The sequence below is a fragment of the Acomys minous genome (genome assembly GCF_964271855.1).
Source record: "Acomys minous genome assembly, chromosome: 14".
In the NCBI taxonomy this organism is placed as follows: Eukaryota; Metazoa; Chordata; class Mammalia; order Rodentia; family Muridae; genus Acomys; species Acomys minous.
This window is the reverse complement of record NC_140496.1, coordinates 87,949,889-87,975,599: the sequence shown is the minus strand read 5'-3', so window position 1 is coordinate 87,975,599 and position 25,711 is coordinate 87,949,889. Positions and strand designations below refer to the sequence as shown.

At 41.1% G+C, this 25,711-nt stretch overlaps 1 protein-coding gene across 3 annotated transcripts in view; it reads right to left on the bottom strand.

Annotated features, from left to right (window-relative positions):
- Positions 1-25,711, bottom strand: part of TBCK (TBC1 domain containing kinase) — a 145,285-nt gene that overhangs the window by 6,398 nt on the left and 113,176 nt on the right. For all 3 annotated transcript variants that reach the window (XM_084756861.1, XM_084756860.1, XM_084756862.1), the window contains exons 24-25: positions 23,540-23,715; positions 10,905-11,064 (exon numbers count right to left, since the gene is read on the bottom strand). In XM_084756861.1, the coding sequence (XP_084612987.1) occupies positions 10,905-11,064; positions 23,540-23,715 (336 nt within the window). The remainder of the gene's footprint in view (positions 1-10,904; positions 11,065-23,539; positions 23,716-25,711) is intronic.

Below are 25,711 nucleotides of genomic sequence, written 5' to 3'. Positions count from 1 at the left end.
GTTTATGTGTAGATGAAATGGTAATCAGACAATTAACTCAAAGCAGTATGCGATTACAAAAGCAGTTGTTCAGGGCACTTAAAAGTTTCTGAATTTAGCAGGTGTTGGGGAGCCGTTTTACTCCCCTCCCACTCCATTACTTTTCCGTTACTGACTCCTAAAGTGAGTATGAATTCAAATTTGATGGTTTAAGTTGGTACACTGACCAGGCAATATTTTGGTGATAGCTTGATAGGTTAGAGAGGAAAGAAATGGCTTTGAATATGAGGGATGTGGCTTTCAGTGAGACAAAAAGTCAAATCACACATGGAGATCTATAGCGGGACAGGGAGTACCACACACACATAGGCATACACTGGCTCTATCTCCCCCTCGTCATGGGCAGACTTTCAGCAGTCTCAACAAATGTTGGAGGGATTGGGCATTGGGGAAAGGTCCAGAGACTGTAATTTCACTCAGAGATGAAAACAGCAACACTGCAAAGCCAGCAAAGGGAGGCCATGGTCCACAATCCCTTTATACTCTGCACAGGCAGCTGAGAAAAGTACAGGACATCCCAGGAATTCCCAGGAGTGCTATAAATCAGCATCTTCACATGTTTTCTGCTGCTGTGACAGAATATCACAGATGACGTAATTTATGATGAAAGCTTATTTTAAACAGTTCTGGAACAGGGTAAGTTCAATACTGAGTAGCCACAGCAGGTGAAGGCCCCTCATGCATCTTAACATGGCAGAAGGTCAAGTGAGCACACAAGACTTCCATTCAAGCATGATAACCAACCCAAATTTGGCCCACTCTCTCATGAGAGTAGTATGCTGGATCTAATTTTAAAGTAGCAAGTGAATTTCAACACAAATTTGGCAAGGATGTTGAAACCATAGCTAATAAAAGATGCTAATTCTTCAATAAAAAAGGTGAGAAAGTTTATAAGAAAAGTCACTACAATAATCTAGCCCCATCTATTTCATAGAAAACTATTCTAATGGTGTCTGTGAACTTTGAAATCCTTAATATGGTATACATTAGGGTTACAACAAACTTTTAAGTGTTGTTTCTGGTTTTGAACAACCTATTTTTGGGATCAGGAATTTCATAGCATAAGAGTATGTATTAAATAGTTTTTAAGTGGTTTGTGTTACATAGTCACAGGACTAACTATAATGAATTAAATCTATGTATTCTGTGCTTTAACTTCCTGTTGTCTGTAGTTGCTATCTTCATTTCTTCCCATTATTTCTCTTTTCCTTTTCAATAAGAAACATGTTAAAACTTATAAGAACAGACCTGAATGGTAACATGAGCCCACAGCTCAGCTTAATGATCAACTTGCAGGGAATTTATTTATTACTCCCGTATAATTTTGGTTTTTTTGATACAGGGTTACTCCCATATAATCTTTCATCCTTTTATTTCTTTGATACAAATTCTGGACACTATGACATTTAATAGTGACATAATAACTTAAATTATTTAGTGTTAGGCTTATATATAATACCAGTGGCATCACACTTACAAAATAACAATGTCTGGGCTTGGAGGTTCCCTCTGTGAGAGGCCAGCTTGGGCTTCAGACGGGTTATCTTTAAAAAAGAAGAAAACGGCCTCCTCCCTAGTCTGCCTCTAACCACACATCCATATATTCCTCAATACTTGTTGACATGAATCATTTGAATTGGGATCCAAACAAGGCCCACACAATGTGAAAGCTGCCCTTTCAATATCCGTTACTTCTAGGTTTCTTCTGCCTTTCCATTTTTATTTATGAGGCCTAGTCTCTCAAATAAGTTTTTTTCTGTTACTCCTCCCAAATACTCTTACAAGGCTAGTAATAAGTTATACATTGTCAAGCCCAATCATTAGAACTACCTCATTTGGAATCCCACTTGTCTCCTCATCAGTGCCATCGCACACCGACTATGCCTTTCCCTTTCACAAAACTTTCCTTCATTAATCTTTCTCGTCCGTTCTTGTCTGATTCCAGCTGTCCCCTTTGTCCCCTTTGGTGGTCTTGCTGTACATTTTCTCTGCCACGTGGCTTTCTTTCTGATATGTATTCATCAGCTAAGTGATTTCATTTAGTTTCATAGATTAACGCTCATCTATCCACTGGTGACCATACTGTCTCTTTCCTAAGCTATAAGCTCATTTGTCTGTCTGTCGGTCCTAGACTTACTGTCTACTCACACTTAATGGTTTCAAGTGAGAACACTGGTTTCTAGATACTCCTACCTCATCTTCCTTCCTGAAGCCTTCTTCATCTCAGGGAATGGCAACTCACTCCTCCATGTAGTTAGGCAATAAAGCTGATCCATTCCTATTCTCCCTCTCTCTACCCCCCACCCCTTACACACACACACACACACACACACACACACACACACACACACACACATACACACACACACACACACAGGTTTTAACTCTTAAAACATATCCAGAATGTGATCCTTCCTTATCCCTTACTATAGTCTACACTGAAGTAGCCAAGTGACCTCTTATTTGACCCCTAGGCACAGCCATTCAACTCTTAACAGGTCTTTCCTGCTTCTATCCCTGCCTCCCATGGTCTAATTCCCATACAATGTGAGTGAGTCCTTTTTCCCCCAAGATTGTTTTCATTGCACTGTTCTACACCAATTCCAGAACCAAATAGTTTCCCTCCTCTTTCTTTCCCTAATTACTTTTCTAAATAGAAGAATTTATATTTACAACATTCAACAATTATATAGTTCATATTAAAAAAGCAGACAAATGAGATATAAGGTAGTGCTTAGTGAAAGCCTAGATGCACCTATAACCTAGGCCCACACCCGGTGAATCTTATTAGTCACTAGATCATGTATCCTTTTGTCAATCAGAGTATAAATACATATATATAAATATAAAAAATAACATACATGTATAAATTTACATATTTTTTCAACAGGTTCAAAGACCTCACAGTGCATTCTAGATAAAAAATGTTTCTTTTATGAATTAATTTTACTTAAAAGTTTACGATACTAACAGGTTTTTTTTATGATAGTACTCTATAGAGCCCTAAGTTATTGCTCAACAATAGTATTATACCATCAAAGAAGTCCCACTAGTCTTGTCTGAAGAGGACAAAAATCTAAAAAGTAAATATGATAGTGAAGTTATTTGAAATAGTTCTTATTCCTAAGAAAACGTATACTGGCTCATGTTAGAGAATAGCATTTTTGATAACATTCCACCATCTAATAACACTGTCAGCAGGCCCAAGGAGTCTTCTGGCATATTTCCCTTTGATCTGTGTATTTGGGAAGCAAATTTCAGTAATAATCATTTATCATCTTTTGTATACACTAGATAACTGACAATGGTAAGCTCACATGTGTGCCAGCCCTGGTCATATTACATGGGTGTTGGCTATGCTCTGAAAAGAATGTATATGATAAAAACTCAAAATTCAAAACATTTAGGGCTGTGATGGCTCTCAGCCAAGTTCCAACCTCTGCGGGTCAGGCAAGAGGGCTCCTGTGCTTAGCGCTTGTGCAGCCACGCACATTCCTGTGGCAAGGAGTGATGAAGTGGTGGGAGGGGAGGGGGTGGGTAGAGTTAGGAGCTGACCACACCTTAAACAGAGTACTTCTAGTAAACATGGTAAGCAAAACGGTCAAAGTCTGGACTACGGGTTATAGATGAAAGGCTCTGAGGAGAGGTAGCTTCTTAATAGCAGAAGGCAGTTTTCAGTTCCCAGGTCTAATGGAGTAAGTCACTGGCCAGCATTCCGCAAACCAGAATTATGTAGGGGAGTTTTCACTGTTATCCTAACTTTTATACAGTGTTCAACATGTTCAAGCTGCACTAATATTTATAACTTTCCTTCTCATCTGATATAAATCCACAGACTAAAATATTCAATGATAAGCATGGCATGGAAAAGTCAGAAGTCCAGGGCTAACCACGTAAGGCAAATAGGTTAAGAAAGTAGGAAGGGATTACCTGGAACTGACAAAGGAGATTTACTTCCCGTTCTTTATCTAAAGGTTTGAAAATAACTATAAAGATGTATTACATTTTCTAAAAATATAAGATCCTTAGAAATTATGTTAAAATATATGAATTTGAAGAACTAAGTAGCAATTATTTTGGATCACAGAGGTTTCTGTATGCTCGGTTGACTTTAAGTGATTTAGAATGATTTATTCTTTTGAACACACAGGTGTAGTAGTATAATCTAAAGACAGGTAGGAAGAGCTTGGGCAAAGAAGAGAGAGTGTACTAATAAGGGAACAGTGCAACGGTCTAGGATGGTATTATGTATGTATGTATGTATGTATGTATCTATCTATCTATCTATCTATTTTTTTTTAGACAAAGTTTCTCTGTGTAGCCCTGGCTGTCTCTGTAGACCCAAGCTCAGACATGTGGCTGCTTCTCCCTCCCAAGTGCTGTGATTAAAGGTGCATACTAGTCACTGACCAGTGTAAATCTCTATTTCTATGTCCTCCTCCTCAATATTCTGTAATAACAGACTGTGTACAATTATTGGACTTTCCCTGTTTACTGATTAGCAGTTGGTGGTGTGAACCTGGGAGAGTAGGGGCCTAAAAATGAGGCAGACTAAAGTCTCATGCAATAGCCAATGTTACTCAGAGCATCAAGCAGTTTATACTCTGAAGGTTGAGTCAACTGCATAAAATATACAATCACAAACACAAGCCACACATGGCAAAGCATGCTTTCCATAGAAGCATATAAATAGCAATAGCTAAAGCAAGCTGGAGGAGCTGGAGGAGCACAAAAACACACTCCAAGAACAGTCCTGCATTTTGAAGAAACTGAGGTCACAATATCCTGGTCTTGTTTTCTCACAAGCACTCAGGATTCTCACATTCTTTGATTGTGTTCCAACATTTCCATAACATAGAATAATTTTCCTCATAGCTAAACAGCAAGTGTTGTTATTTTGTCTACGTTTCCATGTTTTCTTAAGGACATTTAAGTTGAGTAGAATCCATGTTGGAGTTTTCATTTGCTTCTGGTCAGTTTTCTGGTCTGACACCCATTACTGTCTCTAGAGTTACAACCCCACGGCATTAGCACCACAACTCGACAGTACTTTACTAGGTTGTCAGGTTGTCCTCCGGGAAAGATGGGTGCACTATGATGCTTGTCAGGAGACTTGTGAGACTCAGGGAGAGAGGAGGGTGTGCGAGTAAATGGTTGTTATGGGTACTGAAGAAGAAATTTCCTTTGACAACTGTCTGATCATGTCCAAATGAAAAAATTCCTCTGAGCAATTTTGTTAAGGACACAAGACCTATTTAAAACATTTGGTAATTTTAGCACCATACAAACAGTAGACTATATTAACTATTGCTATATCAGATGTACATTAGTCTGGGGTGAATTCAGTTTCACAGGAGATATCTTTATGCTTTAAAAAAAATTATTTCATCTTTTATTGTGTATGTGCTGTGTGTGTGTGTATGCATCAGGTTCTCTTTATGTCCAGGGATTTGGGGCTGCATTTTAGCAACTGAAGATAGAGTTTTACAAAATATAATTATCATTTCAATGCACAAAAGTGAGACTTGGCTGTGATTTTCATTTTAAATATGATTTGCACACAATCATCCTTGCACCACTGGATGAGTTCCACACAGCCTATGCTCTTTAGGATACTGTGTTTCTACTTCCTTACTTCAGGAATTTAAAACATTCTTTTTTTTCAAAAAATATTTTATTAATTTATTCATATTAGATCTCAATTGTTATCCCATCCCTTGTATCCTCCCATCCCTCCCTCCCTCCTGATTTTCCCCTTACTCTCCTTCCCTATGACTGTAACTGAGGGGGACCTCCTCCCCTGAGGAAGGAGAGCAGGCTACCAAAAAATTATTTCTTAATTTCATTAACCCATTAGTTATTCAAAAACAAGTTAGCTCACATGCATTTGTAGTTCATAAAGTTTTTTCTATTATTTTTAATGTTTTGAATTGTGAACAGAAAATATATGTGATATTTCACTTTTTAAAATTTTGTTGAAAACCATCTGTTGCTTATTACATACTCTGTTGGAGACTGTTCCATGTTGGAGTAAGAGGAATGTATACTGGGCAGCTGTTTGATGGACTGTTCTGCAGAACTCTTAAGCCCATTTGGTCTAGGGTACAACTTAATTCAGTTGATCATTTCTTTATTTTGTGCTATGATACTGGGGACCATACTTACATACATACATAAGAGTTCTAGAGTTGGCTCCTTTATCACCCAATGACGGTGCCTGTTTCTTCAGAATGATCTGTAGAGGAATGGGCTAGGATCACCTCATCAGTCTATGGCCACACCAGCTGAGCACAGTGGATCTTGTCTGAGCTCTGAAGCTGGGAAGGCTGGGCTAGTCAGTACCTGTTTCTTTCCTTCTTTTGATTTTTTTTTTTTTTGAGACAGGGTTTCTCTGTGTAGCCCTGGCTGTTCTGGACTCACTTTGCACACCAGGCTGACGTCGAACTCACAATGATCTGCCTGCCTCTGCCTCCTGGGTGCTGGGATTAAAGGCATGCACCACCATGCCTGGGTTTGTCAGCACCTGCTTTGTTGTGATGCTAAACTGCAGAACATTTATGGTACCCACATACAGATGTAGAGAGCACTATTATTGGGTTACTCAAAAAACTTTACATATCTTTTTAAAACATTTAAATCAGGGTAAAAATGCTATTTTCACTTTGTAATTAAGCAAACGGTGACTTGACGAGGACAAATACTTGCCCAAATTAACACAGCTAGTAAGAAACTCAACCTGGCATCAAAGCTAGGCTTACACTTGACACATACTTTAACGCATATCCTATGACAGCTGGGGTCCTACCATGACCTTAGCATGAACTGAGGTGCTTATCATTACAGAGGAGTAGGGGTGGAGGAACACTGTGCTGAGCAAGGCTAACCAAGGCTAGCAGGAGCAGATTTGTTACCACTCCTGGAGACAAAGGAGGCAGGGGTCATGCGACAACTGTGGTGAGAAACCTTCCAAGAGAGAATTACTATTTTCAGTAGAGTGACACAGCTAACCTGAGATCATTTTCGAAAAAGAACTAGGAAAACAAATATCCTACTTCCTTTCCAACCCATAACTTATCAGAGTTTCTCACTGGGTGAACCATGAGGGCTTAGAATTCACAGGCATTTTCCTTTGTGGACTGTGAAGAAGGGTGGAGAATTGATCTGCAGTGGGCAGTGGGGTGAGGAGAAAATAGTTAGCACAAGGCAGGCACGCAGTGGAGTTGCAATGCCACAAACTGACACACATTTGATTCAGTGGGCAAGGGGGAGGCATCTCTACTGCTGCACCGATCTGCGCAGAAGAGGAAAATAAGAAACAGATAGGTGTCTGAAGTTGTCTTTGACTTTTGATGAGAAGCATTATTAAAGATAGATCTTTATCTCAATTTAAAACTACCACAAAGGAGCTACTGTACTGGACTGAAGCATTCGTTGCTGCGCATATAATTTGTTTACTCATTATTGAGTGTAAGTGAGGCAGCAGGAAGGGTGTAAATAGAAATCTATAGTACCTGGATGGTTCGTTACTGCTATATATCCTAGACAGCATGTGAGAATTCAATCTTCTATAGTTCCTTCATATTTTGTACTTACATTTATTGGCTTGTGCATAACAGATTTTTAAACTGATGGCTTGATCAATAAAATAACCTCTGTATTGACAGATCTGTCTTACCTGTATGGCAAAGTTAGATAAATTACATAGATTAATATAATTATAATGTTTGGAAGCATTTGACAATTTAAAGAGTTTTCAACCTAGAGGGTCCTCTTCTTAGACACTTTCTTTCAAGTGGTGAAAGTTTTATGACAATAAAGCCACAATCTGGTACAGTTTATTTCAGGTTTTGGTTTCCTGCACTGGGATGAACTACTGTGCTGTGTGGATAGTCAGATTAAGCTTGTTTTAAAAGCCTGGACACATGGTAGCATTCAGACTCACAAGCTTCATGAGCTGAGGGGAAGGCAGCACTTACAGACTGATGCAGATTGACGTTCTGACTGGCTCTGGACAGGCACATTAGGTAAACTGAATCCAAGTTTTTCTCATGTTTGAAATGAGTAGACTGAATCTATCCCTTGTCTTAGCTACTTTTCCTGTTGCTGAGGTTAAAAAACCAAAACCAAAAAACCAAGTAAACAAACAAACCCAAAACAAAACCAAAAACCTTGCCAAAAAGCAATGAAGAATGAATGGTTTTTATTTTGGCTCACAGTGTCAGACATGACATAGTCTGTCACATCACGGTGGCCGGAGCTGGCCATATTTTGTCTGCAGTCAGGACACAGCAGTGAATGCAGGATGCTCAGGTTCCTTTGTCCACTTACACAATCCAGGAATGGCACCACCCAGGGGTGGGTAGGCATTACCACGTCAATGCAGACAATACAACCCCCCAGTCATGTCTAGAGGCCAATCTAGATGAACTCTAGCTATCACACTGCCTTCCAGAGCAGCCACTAGGAACAAAATGAGATGGACATGCCCTGAGCACACAGCAGCTCTCACACGAGGACTAGTCCAGAATTTGCACTGTTGTCACTACTGGGATTCCTTTTCTAAGGAATGTTACTGTGTGCTCCTGGACTCTCAGCAGTGGTGTGGATGTAAGGAATGGTAGGGCACTACAGACTTATGTAGCAGCATCATAAAACGGCATCTTATACCAAGACACTACCACTACATGGCTGTAATCTTATGTTGTCACTGACTTGGGATTGTGGATTTAAGTGACTACCTACTTACTATATTTACTTTCTTGAAAAGGGTGCATTTAGATATTCTGTTATACATTATATATTTCCACAATTTATATGAAAAGGTGTGATTTATGGCATACTCTTCAGCATAATTAGTGAGGATTCAAAGTCAAGGCTAGCCTTCATTTAGTTAAAAAGTAAGTACAGTTCTTAGCCTTGTACTTCTAAAACAATTTTTAGATATTTTAAGTATTTTTGTGTGTTCATTCACTTATTGTGTGTGTGTGTGTGTGTGTGTGTGTGTGTGTGTGTGTGTAGCATAAAAATGCACGTGGAAGTCAGAGAACAACTGTGGAAGTTGTTTTCCTCTGCCCACAATGTGGGCCCGAGATTGGACTCAGCTTGACAGACTTGGAGAAAGTGTCCTAACCTACTGAGCCATCTGGCCCACCAAGTTTTGGATACTTAAAATAGCTTAGTAACAAGCTTCTTCATGTTTTCATGTGGCTACATTTTTTAATAGGTGAATTGTTATAAAATTTTTAACTCAATCTTTATATAATACTAGCTATTAAAATTTTTAAAATTTATTCACTTTACATGCTGATCACAGCCCCTCCCGTCCTCTCCCCTCAGTTCCCCTAACCCATACACCCCTTCCCTGATTCTCCCGTCTCCATCTCAGAGAGGGGAGCAGTCCCCCATGGGTACCAGCCCACTGTGGCACATTAGGTGGCCGCAGGGCTAGGTGCATCCTCTCCTACTAAGGCCAGACAAGGCAGTCCAGTTGGGAAAATGGGACCTAATGGCAGGCATCAGAGTCAGAGAGGCCCCCATCCCCACTCCAGTTGCTGGGGGACCCACATGAAGACCAAGCTACACATCTGTTACATATGTGCAGGGGGCCTAGGACAGTCCGTGTCACTACATTTTTAATAACCATATTTATAGTTATCCCTGTTATAGAGATGTTAAGGAAATTGGGTGGGAAATACTTTAACCTCCATTCCTAATTTTCTGAGTGAGGAAAATGTCCCTACACATTGTTCACTCTTCATTGGTCTCTTTATTCATTCTGCCCCAGCACCATGGGATTCATTTGCTTGGTAAATCTGGGAAAGTCCATGTCTTCCCCCAAGGAGCTAGTAACTGATACTTTCTCACTGGAGGGAAAGGGCTTGCACGGGATGGGTTCTGTATCAGCTCAACAGATATGTTCTGTGCTTCGTTTGTAACCCTGCTGGCTCTCACATGTGAGTCTCATATCTCACCCCCCTCTTCTTTTCTCTTTCTTTTCTTCTCATATTCTTTCTTTCTTTCTTGGTGGCCATTTTGGCCATCACATCTACTTTTTATTTTTCAATTTGCTTAGAATTTTCAATTTGCTTAGAGAGTTCCTCTCTCAATTTGGAGAGGGACTCCAACTTCTTGTTTCATAATGTGACACTGACATCTGACCCTTGAGTTTCTAGGTAAAGAGATCTCCCAAGTCCAGCAGGTGCCACCAGGTGGCTTCAGAGCCTGTACTCCAACCCTGATGGTCTGCCAGGAGAATTCCAGCCTGTGTATTTGAAATTTCAAAAGGCACCTAGAAAAGAAATCTCCTAAAAACCTATGCTGCTCTATTTATCTTTCATTATAGTAAAATAACAGATGGCTAACTTAAGAAAGGAGGCTTAATTAGCTTATAATTGCTTACAGTCAGTTCCCACTGTGGATGGCAGCACTGTATGTAGAGGAAGAGAGCATATCTTGCTTTCAGAACACAGTGACTAGTTCCCCCATTCCCTTACAGAGGAAAACCTCCACTGACCACAGGGCTTCCGCTAGGACCCACCTCGTACAGTTCCCACCTTTCTGAATCATCCACCTTATGACTACGCTCCTAACACACAGACTTTTGATAAACAACAGCAGCAGCAGCTGCCGTTTGGGTTTTCCTAAGCCTCCTACTATTCATCTTGATGCTGAAAACTGGAGGTGGGTGAGTATGTTTTATGGAAGAAGGCTTCCATAAGAGGCAAGACCTGCTAGGTAAGAATACAGACAGATCCATACAGCTGGGTTTCTCTGTGACTGACTCTGAAGAAACACATTTTTGACAACCTGGACAGTAGGCAGAGAAAGTTCAGCACACGTGCAGGACAATCTCTGAGTACACTTACCTCTGCTGTGTGCTTTGCCACGTGCCCCACGACCACAATGACCTTCCCCTTGAAGCTCTGGAGCATGGTGGTGTAAGGGCCCTGGCTGAGGTCTCCCTCTGCTGTGAAGGCTGCGCTGAAGGGGATGTTGATGCTGCCTGCAATGTGACCTCGAAGAAAGCTGACAGGCAGTTTAAGGAAAACGTATTATTCTTTTTTCTTTTCAACAACAACAACAACAACAACAACAAAACCCCCATAATTTTAATGGGTTAATATAGGTGAGCTATACATTTAGATTAGAATGGTTTCTAAGTACTTCTTCAAAAATCAATTCTCAGTCCTAAAGATAGTCATGCTTCCAAACGCGAACAACTAATAGACCAAACGGGGGCAGAGTTGACATCCTTAGTGCTGACATTAATCTTGGCTGTATTCATTTACCAGTCCTCAGAATGTTGTTTGTCTTTCCCATTGAATGTAGTAAGCTCACCAGATAGCACAGAGGGCAGCTGTTTCTTCTTGCAAGCCAAAGTGTCAAGCCTTCTAAGCCCGTGTCACGGGGGTGCCTCTCACCTCCCTGGTCCCTCGTTCTTTTCTTTGTTTAAAATCATCTTGACTGTTTAAGAAACCTCGTTTCTAGATGACAGTACTAAATATTTCCATGTTCACCCAAGTATTTTATCTAAACAAAGTAAGACCCTCTAAGGAGGAAGAAAATTAAATTTGAAAATGAAGCAGAAAAGAGAAAGGAATAATAGCTTGAGATGTAATTATCAGTGGAAACTGTGAGAGTGACCAGTGAAGCCATGGGCCTGTGTGCTGCCAGGTTCACCAGCACAGCCAGGGGTAGTTTAAAGTCCACTGTCTCAGGGCAAACTTGATGCTGAAAAATACTGTCAAAGCAGATGCTAAGTCAAACTCCACTTAGAATGGTTAGAGGTCATCAGCAGCTGGAATCTGTTCTGCTGCAGGTTACTGTGTTCAGCAAGCTCAGCTGACATGTCCATTATTCTGATTTTATATCCCCCCAGAAGGGGCCATGTCTTATGTTTCTTATACTTTAGAAGAATTCTGATGGTTTAATTGACTGTTACTGTTAGTTTAGGAAATAGACATCCATTAACATACTATATTTAGGAATGACATAAGATCTTAAATATATATGCTTTATGAAGTAATTAACGTATAATTGGATGAATAAAAATAGAACTCTGGCAATTAAAAAAGATATAGTTACACATAGAAAACTGTAAAAGAGATGTGTGAGACACTGTAATAGATTGCACCTGCTTGGGAGGCCAGGGAGGGTTTATACTGGCAAAGTGATGGCAAGGTTAAATTCCGAAGAATAAAGAAGTCTCAGACAAAGGAACAGGATGGAGGTGTGACTGGGTGGAGGGGGCAGAAAGCTTAGGGGGGCTTCTGCAGTTACAGCGGGACAACATATGCCCTACATGCAGCAGAGTTTAAGTGTGAGATAGAAAAGTTATGTTTGCATTCAAAACTTCTCACCACAGAGGGAAAACGTCCTAATTGCATGTTAAAACAATAGTTGTCCATGGACTTAGTGTGCGGGCTCACCAGCTCTTCTGCTGTTTCCTCTCCCCTGCTCCTCATCAGGCTCCCACTTTCTAGAACAGATGGGTAGCAGGAGGAAGATAACAGTTAACATTAATAATAAAAGAAATAATCAAATACATTCTGAAAAAATGATGAGATCAAATGCACACTGCAATTGCAGTGGGATTGTTTAGAGAATTCTAGAGTAGGGAAACTTTATAAACACAGGTTGTATATTTATAGATTAGTGTTTAGGGGTGCACCACTACACCTGGCTAGCATTAATTTCTCAAACATAATTACTCAATAGTTTTAATGGTAATCTTCACGAACAATGAGGATTTAAGTATAAGAACCATGGAAATACTTGAAAATATTTAAGCAATTTTGTTTTGAGTAAAGAAAGTGACACTTATCATACGAACTAGGAGTCCAGCTGCTCATTTCTTCTCAGCAAGCTGCCAGGGAAGTTCGGTTCCTCAGCGAGTACTTCTGGTCTGTGAACACCTTTACTGTTAGCAGGTTCAGAGCAGCAAAGGCAATGCAAATCTATCTTAGCCAGGGCCTGGGATGGGCGTGTCCTTACAGCCCACCTGTTCCTTTTTTCCTGCTGGAACATCCTCAAACCCTTGGAGAAAGCGTGGGCCTTGGCCATGGTGCTCCTATGAGACAACCCTCCCTCACCATGCTATGGCTGGCAGAGAAGAGGGTATGGAGGGTAGTGCTAGGTGCCTGATGCAAACCAGGCCAATAGTGTTTTCTCTCTCAAAAATGAAAAAAAGTAATGCTTAGATGTGTTGAGTTTTTTAATATAAAATCGCATTTGAATACCTCTATATTGAATGGTAACCACATAACAGAAAATCAGAACTACTCAAAGTTAAATTATGTAAATATTTGGTTTTAAAAGTGGTTTGCATATATTCAATATAATTATCTAAAATCAAAGATAGATGTGAATGACTTTTACATGCTATTACTATGTACGTTTAAAGAAGATTTGTCTATATTGCTTTTTAGTCACTAAAAGTATGTTATAAACTTGTTATTTTTCCAGAATTTTTTGTTAGTTATGCTTTATGGTTTGATTTTTTAAAATGGAGATTAGGTGTCAAAATGTTTTGCCAAATATGATGAAAAGGTTTTAGAGAGGAGGAAAGTTCTGTCCAAACCCCCAAATACTTCACATCTTTCTTCTCATTGTACTCTGGGAGACAAAACACAATCAGCAGGGTCTCAGAGCACAGCTCCCTCATGTAGTGCGGCCCTGGAAACCATCTAGAACACTCTTCCCAGAAGTCTGTCAAGAGGCAGAGCCTGAGTAAGCACAGATGTCTGGACACACAGCTGTCAAGCCTCTTCATCTTCCACCCATAGCTGCATTACTGGCAGCCGGGCTGAGTTATAGGTCAGTGCATTTTCAACAGGCAGTCTCTTTTGTTTCAGTATGTTTGACAATGATGAAAACAATTTTGGTTACTTAAGGACCTTTTTGTCCTTGGTAATTATGTTTCATTGCTCACAACACAAATCCTTATATGGCTGGCGGTGAGATGAAGCAGAGCTTCTGGACACCATAGCGGTGTGATCACATCATACCATAAAGGTAAAACCTGTTGAGTCACTTAAAACCTGAGCATCTTAGCTTGCTGCTGTTGCTGCTGCTGCTGCTGCTGCTGTTTCTGGAGGAAGGGCTTACTCAGCTTACAGTTCAGTCTACCATGATATAAAGTCAAGGCAAAAGAGGATCAGGAAACAGGTTGGGATGAACATGGGATGAACATTCCTGCTCGGCTGATGGACCCATGCCCACGGAATGGTACCGCCCACTTTTAGTGTCCTTAGTGTGCTGCTTTCCCCTCAATTAGCCTCCTCAAGGTAATCCCACACAGGCATGCCCAGGGACCCATCTCCTAGGTGAGCCTGGAGCTTTGTTTCCTAGGTGATTCTGGATGAGCTGACAATGAACACCATTACACTGAACATATTTTGTATTTGTGAAGACAAAAATACAAAAATATACTTAAATATGTATTTTTAAGTAGAGTAAGGAGAAGGCAGTATCTGATATTTGAGGACTTTAGGTTACCAAAGTTAACTGAGATTATTCTCTGCCAAATCTGGCAAGGAGAAGAAAACGTATGGCGAGTGTGGTGAGATGAACTCTTTATGCTTCCTGGTTTTGGAGATGAACATACAGCATACACATTTCTGGATGTACTTAGGAAATAAATGACAGGTATTGTTTTCCTAAGAAAGCATTTAACTTAACATTACAGGTCAGCAAACTCACAGATGTAGAGTACATGATTGCCACATTCAGGTTACAGTGAGTGTGTCACCTACAGCCAGGCTATAGTGAGTGTGTCACCCACAGCCAAGCTATAATGAGTGTGTCACCCACAGCCAGGTTACAGTGAATGTGTGACCCATAGCCAAGCTATAATGAGTGTGTCACCCATAGTCAGGTTACAGTGACTATGTCACCCACAGCCAGGTTACAGTGACTATGTCACCCACAGCCAGCCAGGCTACAGTGAATGTGTCACCCACAGCCAGCCAGGCTACAGTGAATGTGTCACCCACAGCCAGCCAGGCTACAGTAAGTGTGTTGTCACCCACAGCCAGCTAGGCTACAGTGAGTGTGTCACCCACAGCCAGGTTATAGTGAGTGTGTCACCCACAGCCAGGTTACAGTGAATGTGTCACCCACAGCCAGCCAGGCTACAGTGAGTGTGTTACCCCACAGCCAGCCAGGCTACAGTGTGTCACCCAAAGCCAGCCAGGCTACAGTGAATGTGTCACCCACAGCCAGCCAGGCTACAGTGAGCATGTCACCCACAGCCAGCCAGGCTACAGTGAGTGTGTCACTCACAGCCAGCCAGGCTACAGTTAGTGTGTTACCCGACAGCCAGGCAACAGTGAGCATGTCACCCTGCAGCCTGGTATTATTCTGTTAAGTTGCTTCTTGTCAGGTACTGGGTCACAGCAAGGAGGAGTGTAGATATAACAGTCTATGCACCAATATAGGAAAGCAGTTGACGAGTATAGAAAAAGGGCGTCCTGAGCACAACGCAGTTAGATCATATAGGTAAGCTACGTGAGTGCACGTATCCCATGTGTTTATTTCTGAAATATTAACTCCTTTAACATGCATGGTCAAAGTTCAACTCAGAAGCCATCTCCTAGTTTTCTGAGTCCTGGTAGAAGATAGCACTTTGCTGATCACTATACGCAGGAACAGTCAGCCTCTTTACCAGCCCACAGCAACCTCAGCAGCTATGAGATCTACGTCTCTTTGTGCTAACTAGTGTACATAATGTAACAACAGCACCTTAAACCCATTTGAAGGCTGTACTTATGCTAATAGCCAAGAGAGGAAGTAGTACTAAGCCCACGGTTTCTCCAAGTATCGAGTAGCATTAGTAAAATTAAAAATGTTCAGGTAACATTTTCCTTACAACTCTGTTATTTGAGTTGGTATCAGCGGTAGCTGTTGTCCACCTCCGTGGTGGCTGCCACTAACATCTTCCACTCCAGTGCAGCTCATCCTCCCATCTTTATGCCTGCAACAGTCTGCCAGGACACCAGTCACACTGAGCTCAGAGTACTACAGCAGCAGCTTTCTAAAACTTTTGCCTTCTCCCCACCCCTGAGAAACCCATTTTATTTACAATCTTTTCAAGCTAAAATTTTATAAACAAACATTCCTGCTGAAAAATCTTCCATGCCCAGACCTCTCTCAGTTTGGCCCTCATGAACCATGACCTAGTAGCTCCTATTCTAAATGATACCATTTGGCTGCCTTTCTGCCTGGTTCATGTAATTTTTCTCTGCCAAAACTATTTATTTAGACAGGGCCTCTACGCCTGTGTCCTCCTTGGGCCAGCTTCCCGAGTGCTGAGGCTACAGGTACGCACTGCTGGTTCCTTTGTTTGTCTGTGCTTGTACAGTTCTCCTGGGAAGTTTGTTGCCCACAATAAGCATCTGTATATTGCTCATGACAGCAATTTGATCTTGAACTAAACAGACTGAGTATGACTTGAATTAAAATTCTAGACAGCTTATAAGAAGGGCACGTATTTCTGCCTTGAATCTCCTACAATGCTTAATACAGCATGCACACACAATGAAGTCTATTTACTAAGTAGTTAGGTTCTGAACTGTGCCAAGCCTAGAATAGCCAGTGTCAGCAGCAAATATATAAGTGCCTCTGCTGCAGCCAGGGCCAACACTGCACAGAGCTCTTTCCTCAGGGCACACTTGGTTGAAAAGTGTGAGAGCAAAGCTTATTTCTCCAAATAGTCTCCAGCGTGGGTACTTACCTAGGGTGCCAGTAAAACTGTTTTATTAAGAAAAAGTTCACGACCTCACTCTGTATGACAGCAAATACAAACTGAATCTGAGGAATCCCATCTTTCTAGCTTCACCTGCACCATTAACCATGCCCCACACAACCTCCACGCGTCCTCAGCATCAGCAGCACCACCAGCATCATCATCTTTGTTTTGCAGTACTGGGGTCAGATCGCTAGGCCTTTCTGTACAGCTCTCTAGTAGCTTCCCTGAAATACAAAGCTGAATGCTCTATTCCTCTAATTGAACTTCTCCCAGGAAGTCTACTCTTATCTCATTTCTAACCTTCATCTATTTCAACAATGGTCACTCATTTTGTTGTAATCTCTCAAATGTGTCCTTAACCTCTCTTGACCTTTTTCTCTATGGATTGTACTCTCACTCTCAATGCTTTCTATATCTTTGCCCACCACATCTACTTGTACTGTAAGTAACCACCTTCTGGCTCAGGTACCCCTTCTTGTATTTCTATGATGTGTGGGTATGACTCATCACAGTGTGATGAAATTATCTATTTAAAACTTTTGTTCTAACTATATGACTGGAGAACAGGGCTCTGGTTTGACCTTATCCCTGTTGCCTAGTGAATGCTTTTAACAGGACAACTGGTTTGGATCTAGGACTAAAACAGAAAATGGCGTCAACTCTGGTGTAACTCTAACCACTATTAATCTAAGAAGTGGAGATATTCCTCAGCAGTAGCTACCGTACACACATTAAGGAAGATCCATTCAGACATGAGACTCCAAATGGTGGGAATTTTAACTTAGATAGGTCAAATACAAACTTACATCGGATGAACAAAATCCTGCAGAACCTCTTTATGACTTCCTCTGATCACAGGTATCTCTATAGTACTTTGAAGATAGTTCCAGAAATAAAAAAAGTACTCTTTACTAAGCATGAGGATGGTGTAATAATGGAAATAGGTGGCGTTGGTCTTAAAATAAGTGTGAGCCTGCAGCTGTATTTCCTACTTTTCCTTTCCTCCTCCTTTCTGTCCATCTTTCCCTTCCTCCTTTCTCCCCATTTCTCCCCTAAGAGCTTTAGAAAAAGCTGTAGAACTCAGCCTTACTTGAAGCAAATGAGATTAACATCCTTCAAAGTATTTCTGTTTATAGATAACATCAGTTGGACCCACATTTGCATGACTAAGACCACCTTTAATACAAACTCCAGGAAATCTGAAACTCTAAATATTTATAGCTAGCAAAACAAGTGGGCTAGGTATTACCTTTGAAACCATTAACATTACTCATAAAGTTTATGAGTACCATACAAGAAATGTCTCTATTGCCTTACTCCAAATTTCCCATGATATACTGAAAAAGCTTTACCTAGTAACATTTCATGTTTCTTATAGAAACAGACAGAAGTAAACTATGATTTCAGCAAAAACGTTGCCGTTTCCCTGCCTATTGATCCTGGCACTGATGTTGGGGCTTTAGGAGGTATTTCTAGGTCTTGGACTGTGTTTTAGTGGCAGGTGTGTGCAGGCTGACTGTCAGCTTCTTTGTCTGCACTCCCTACTGCTTCACTTCGCTATGCCCAGGCACAGGAAGGAGGCAGCTGATGGCTTGTTAACCCACTTCTCTTTACCTGTAACCAAAACAGGTTACAACAGACTGCAGCATCTACAGAATCCCAGGCAGCAGCGAACTGTCTGGGAAGGCAGCTCCTTAAGTGTACTGGCACAAAGTTCATTTGCTTAAGATTGAGAGTTCCTCCCTCCCTTCTCAAACAAGTGTCTCAATATTTTACATAGGTTAAAAAGATGGGAAATGCAAATCAAAACAACGCTGAGATTCCATCTTACACCCATCAGAATGGCTAAGATCAAAAATTCAAGCGACACCACATGCTGGCGAGGATGTGGGGAGAGAGGAACACTCCTTCATTGCTGGTGGGAATGCAAACTAGTACAACCACTTTGGAAATCTATCTGGTGCTATCTCAGAAAAATGGGAATAGGGCTTCCTCAGGACCCAGCTATTCCACTCCTTGGAATATACCCAGAAGATGCTCCAGCACACAGCAAGAAAATTTGCTCAACCATGTTCATAGCAGCCCTATTCATAATAGCCAGAACATGGAAACAGCCTAAGTGTCCCTCAGTAGAAGAATGGATAAAGAAACTGTGGTACATATACACTATGGAATACTATTCAGCTATTAAAAACAAGGAATTCCCAAAATTTGTGGATAAATGGATTGAGCTAGAAATGATCATAATGAGTGAGTTAACTCAGAAGCAGAAAGACTCAAATGGTATATATTCACTTATATCTGCATATTAGCCCAACGGGCATGTCCCACGAAAGCCTTCACTTACCAGGAAACAGAGACAGAGGAGAGGACATTCTAGTGGGACTCTAGATGTGAGATTCATGAGAGAAAGGCAAAGTAGAAGGACCCAGAGGGTCCTAGGAGCCTACAAGTAGAACATTATGATAGGCAGATTTGGGCACAGGGGTCCCACTCAAACTAGGCACCAGACAAGGACAATACAGGCGGTAAACCTTAAACCCCTACCCAGATCTAGACAATGGACAGAACACTCTCCACAGTAAAGTGGAGAGTGGGATATTACGTTCTCACACACTCTGGTGCCACACCTCTGACCATGTCCCCTGGATGGGGAGACCTGATGGCACTCAGAGGAAGGACAGCAGGTTACCAAGAAGAGACTTGATACCCTATGATCATATAGAGGGGGAGGTAATCCCCCTCAGGAACTGTCATAGGGGAGGGGAATAAGGGGAAAATGGGAGGGAGGGAAGAATGGGAGGATACAAGGGACAGGATAACCATTGAGATGTAACAAGAATAAATTAATAATAAAAAAAATGGAAAAAAAAAAAAGAAATTTATTGTCCCTGAAACACAAATGAGGAAAAATTTCACCCATATGGAGATATAAGACTTATTTTACACAGTCCCTCATTTAATTGGCTTTGTAAACAAAGCACAGAGTAGACATGATGGGTCCCAGCACTGGGGAAGCTAGAGGCCATTTTAGTTCTGGGCCAGTCTGGTGCTATACAGTAAGTAACAGGCTAAACAACCATATAATTGGCAGCTGGTAGAGTCCACCTCAAGCTAATAAACCTTATGCTATTTGCCAGGTCCCTATAGTCTTTGCATGGGCTATTAAGCATACGCAAAAGTGAGATGAGTCAGTTATTACAAATTAATGCCCAAATGTGATATGTATTGATTCTCAAGTTATGTATCCATTCAGAAGTCATCCACATTCCTTCAAATCCTAGAGGCTACTGCCAGGACCAACATGTATACTGTAAGATCTGCAGATACGCAACGTATCAAGCCAACAGGGTAATCTGCAATCATGGATTCAGAAATTGGTATTTGTTGTGGGGGGGGAGTGAGGGCATGTTAATAGATCCTAAACCATATTGTAGATTTCTATCACATTATTTTTGGTAGCACCAGTAATTTTTTATTTCCTGACTCTATCTTTTATTTTGCTGGTCTCCTTGGTGGGTTCAAAATGCCAAGGATGTTGATACACTCAGGTCTTTGTCTTTGCTCTTTCTTCTGCTTAGACTGTTCCCCACTAGGCTGGGTCTGATGGTGCACACCTTTATTTTCAGCAATTGGTAGGAAGGGGCAGACGGCTCTCTAAGGGGGAGGCCAGCTTGGACTACAGAGCGAATTCAGGACAGTCAGGGTTACATAGTGAGACCGTATGTCCTTCCCTGCAAAGTTCTTGCCTTTTCACATCCAAGTACTCTAATAGGCCCTATTTGCTATGGCACTAATTGCTATGTTAAAACACTTTCTATCTTTTTAATTAAACTGCAAAGTGAAAGGAATTTGTCATTTTGTTTAAAAATAGCCCTCTCATGTCTCTTATACTGATTGGCACACAAAGACAGTACAATAATTGCTGAAGAACTGTTACATGAGGAACTGTGTTTAGTTTGAGATTCTCATGCCCTGCATTCTTCTGAGTACCAATTGCTTGCTGGCTTCATGGGCAGCCCAGTGAGATTGACTTTAGAATGTGAAGGGGCTCACACATGGCTGCCAACTGTCTCTAATGTTTTAACTTTGAAGGGCAAGTGAGGAACCAGTGGGCTATGGACCCTGCCACCCTGCTCTCTTCTCCTTCTATTGTGACCACTTTCTAAATGCTAAGCCTGGGGCTGGGCTATAAAACGTATAACCATCTTGCCTTACGCAGATTCTGTTCTTGTTGATAATGTTTTTTGCTTGTTTTTCTCATTTGCTCTTATTGTCTTTCCTATTCATTTGTTTTCAGTATAAGGTGTTTTAATGCTTTATATTCCAAGCAAATGTTACATTTTCTTTTAAAAATCCTGTACAACACTACAGAAAACTATATTTTACTAGCTCTATTAATGGTGATGAGATCAAAGGACTAAATTTGTGAATCTCTTCCTCACTGTGAAGACTCGCCCTGGCCTTTAATTACTTGCAAATAGGATTCAATATGAAGATTAGGAGTTCTATATTAGTTGTTTTGTAGTGTGAGGAAACAGACCACAACAAAGAACCTGCTTTCTAGTTTGATAAACAGTAGGTAGTTCAGACATGTCAACCAAAGGCTGCCTAAGACATCACTTCATCTTCATGGTATTCATGATACTTGCTAATACCCAGTGGGCCTGAGAACAGACTTTAGCTTATATTTTCTTTCAAAGAACTATGAACTGAAGGCGTCAACAATTCATATTTGAAGGCAGAAAAATATGTGAAAAAGTAAGAGGCCACAGAAAGGACATAGAAATGTGTGAGGAGGAGGAAGAAATCAGAGCTCTGTGACTCAAGGCCAGCCTGGTCTACCTGCAGGTCTATAAGGTAAGAGTCGGTTTCAAAGAACAAAACAAAACAAAACAAAACAAATAAAAAATTGAGTTATGGTTGAAATTGTCGGCTTTCAAATTCTACTGTAAGTAACCTGAATTATTCTGGATTGCTTTTCCAATTCTGGGAAAGCATGGCTTGAATTTCACTTAAAAATCTGAGACTGTGAGGGTCAATATCAGACCTAGGGAGAGTAGGGGTAGGAGGACAGAGGGCTTGCAGAGAGATGATTGGGCGGGGGCTTCTTTGTGACAACCTGGAGACATAGGACAGGGTAGGCTCCTGGGAGGATATGAGGGGGACACTAGCTGAGACTCCTAGAGACTGAAGAGGCCACCCTCTAACTAGACATGACTCCAACCCACCCACAAAAACTTCAACCCAAAACTTACCCTGCCTACAAGATGTGAAGGGAGAAAAATAAAGAAGAGATTGAGTAAATGTCCAACCAATGCCTGGCTCAACCTGAGACCCGCCCTGGGAGAGCACCAACCAGGACACTATTAACGATCCTCTGCTATGCTTGAAGAAGGGAGTCTAGCATAGATATCCTCTGAGAGGCTCCACCCAACAGCAGATGGAAACAGATGCATAAGTTCACACTGAAACACTGGGTGGAGTGCAGGGAGTCTTGTAGAAGAGGAGGGGGAAGAACAGACTCAGAGGGGACAGGAGCTCCATAAGAACAACAGAGCCAAGTGTCCAGGGCTGGAGGTGGGGATGGGGTGGAGACTGAAGCTCCAACAAAGGACCATGCATGGAGTGGACCTAGCGCCCCTACACAGATATAACCAATGGGCAGTTCGGTCCTTATATGGGTCCCATAGCAAGGGGAGTGGGGGCTGACATGGACTCTGTTGCCTGCTTTTCTGTCACTTCCCCCTGGTGGGCATACTCACCAGGCCACAGGGGAAGAGGATGAACTCAGTCCTGATGCAACTTGATAAGCTGGGGTGGGTGGGTGGGGCTCCCCTTCTCTGAGGAGGGGGGGTTGGGGAATGGAAATGGGTGGGGTGGGGGGAGGGTCGGACTGGGAGGAGAGGAGGGAGGGGGCTATGACTGGGGTGTAAAGTAAATAATTAATACAATAAATAAATTTTTTAAAAACTGAGACTAAACTATGCACATGAAAATACTCAGATTTTGGCATGTATGACTCCATCAGTCAGTGAGCCCTAATTTATTGCTTTTATACTTAGTGTATGCTATAAATGTGAAAATTTAAGTTATAAAAGTCTTCATTTATATTTCATACTCCCCTTCTCTTTTTCTTTTTTAAATAAAAATTCTGTTTAAGAAAGAACGTTCTGTTAAGAAAAAGTCTGTGGCTGGAGAGATGGCTCAAAAGTTAAGAGCACTGGCACCCTTCCTTCCAGCAGAGGGCACCCTTCCTTCCAGCAGAGGGCACCCTTCTAGGCCTAGGCTCAGCTCTCTGTACCTATGACAGCTCACCAGTGCCCATAACTCCTGTTCCACTTACATTGGGGTAAAATGCTCACACACAAAATGAAATAAATACTACAAAGCGTATGAGGGTTACAGAGACAGATCAGTAGTAGAGAACTTCTTAGTACAGTCAGCACCCTGGCTTTGGTCCCCAGCATTGCTTTTATAAAGAAGGATTCCGATGACCTCTAGAGCCACAATACACGTCAGAGAAACACTACACACACAGAGAGAATCTTTGAGCAGTGTTTGGAAAACATTTTGATACCTTTGGTTCTCAGTGTGCAAGGCCATGTTTGCATGCAGTTTCAGAGTTACTTAGCTATTCAAGGTCGGAGGCATCCTAGGAATGCCCACTGCTCTCATCACACACCCCGTATACAGGAAGGAAGACACAGCAGTAGGGCAGTGCCACCCTTTCAAACCACAAGGCAAGGATACTCCTCACTGTTCCGGATGTCGACCACCAGGAGCTTTGGTTTACTGGACTTGGCTTTCTTGGTGGGGGTTTTGAAGTGGCCTGTCACTGTGAGCTCACACAAATCGATCAGGTCCTCTGCTGAAATCCGAGGTGACACTTCTGATTTTAGGTCATTTAAAGGGATGGATTCTCTTGACTGAAAAAAAAAAAGGGAAAAGGAACAAAAATATTGATAATTTTTTGGAGACAAACTATAGGCAGTTAATACTTTCAATATAGCTCAAGAGAGAAGAGGACCAACTCATTTTGGCACTCTGTAGTGTAACTGTGCTCCTAACTAAGCAGACATCAGACTAGCAAACTAGGGCACTGGTCTCATCTTTGCTCCTGCTATATGGTATGTGGCTAGCTGAGACCAGTGATATTAGCAGTCATTTAGTATTAGTAGAGAGAAGTATCACAATCCCACAATAAACAATACGATGAATTCAGCCCAACAAAAATTAATTGAGTATCACTATTGGTTTTAAAAATTCATATAACAAGAATTTAAGATCTTCCAAGAGCTAAGAGTGTATCTCAATGGAAAAGCCTTTGCCCTGCATGCACAAGGCTCTACTATCAGTAAAACAACAAACAACAACAACAAAACCAGAAGAGCTTTCAAAACTTACTTGACCAACAGTTTAGAGATTGAAGAATTATTTATATGCTTAATTGTTATCAAAAATGAGCCTAATTATTATCTCATTTTCTCAATTTTATTCCGTAATTCTACTTGAGACCTGCAATTTAGTATTTCTAGGAAAAGAAATAAACCATACCAGTCATTCACCAGAAAAATTTGTTTTGAAAAAACTGTTCAATTGGCATTTGATATCAGCTTTCATGTCTGGGCCTTCTCTGAGCATGTTCTAAATTCTTTACTAGTAAACACGTGTTCACTTACCTCATTGAGCTTTTGAAAAGAAGTGGAAATGGCTAAGCTTTAGGGGTTTAATTTTTTAATATTGAGAATTAAACTACTTAAGCATTTTGAAATTAAAAGATTAAATAGCTTTAAAATCACCAGTCACACATCAGAGCCTTCCTATTCTTTTTTGTTAGACTGCAATCTTTGCAGGTGTTTCTTGCAGGCCTCATTTGCAGCTATGCACATTTTTGGAGATGAAATAAAGAGCTTTTGATTGGCCTAGTTCCGCCAGCAGTCACTTAGTGACGAATGTGGCATTTAGAACGGAAGTTCAGTTGCAGTGCAGGAGGTTCCCTGGCTGATGAGGAAGAGTATTTTATTTTATTGGAGTGTTCTCTCTGAAGAAAGAATGTCCTGTGCACATGACAGGTTTTTAGGAAAGAACACTGCTACGTATTGTTTTTTTTAAACTTTTTGTTGACTTCACATCATGCACTGCAATCCCACTCGTCTCCCTGGCCCTCCATATCAGCCTTCCCTCCTTGCAACCTCCCCCAAAACAAAACATGGCAAAGCTAACTTTCTAGCCTTCTCAGGATGTATGTAAAAAAAAAAAAAAAAAGATTTTAATATGATACACACAAGTGCCCTCTACAGATTAATTTTAGAAGTTAAAATAAATTAAGCTATTAGGGCAAATTACATTATTTTAAGAAGAAAATAATAACGTTATTACTATAAAATACATACGTTTTTAGTTTCCTAAGCAATTTTACTATTTATTATAAACTTTATCTGAGGAGGCAAACCAAAGCTTGCTCTGCACAGCCTCTGTCTTGCTGCACCAGCACCCTGTCTATTAGTTAGTACTTTTCCTCTGGGACTGGAGTTTCTTGTTCCTGGGCCTTTACGGTAAGTACAGAACAGGCCTACATGTTGACTAACGTATCATTTCAGCTCAAGAACCTAAATATAAAACTCATGTCAAGCTCAGGTTTTATCCCAAGAAAGTTCTGTCCGTTTCTTTAACAGTATATGAGCTTAAGAACACAGAGTAATTTGTTATTTGCTAATTTTAGATTTGAATTCTCAACAATTAAAATTTTTTCTCTTTGCTTAGTCTCCGTGTATGTGCTTTTGGGTACATTCATGTGTGGGTGTACATGGGCTCTTGTTTGCTTGCAGGTGTGTCTGCTTATGTGTGTTTAGAGGTCAACCTTAGGTGTCACTCCTCAGGGCCATTCAGTTTCTCTCACTGGGTTGGAGAGAGCTGAGTATG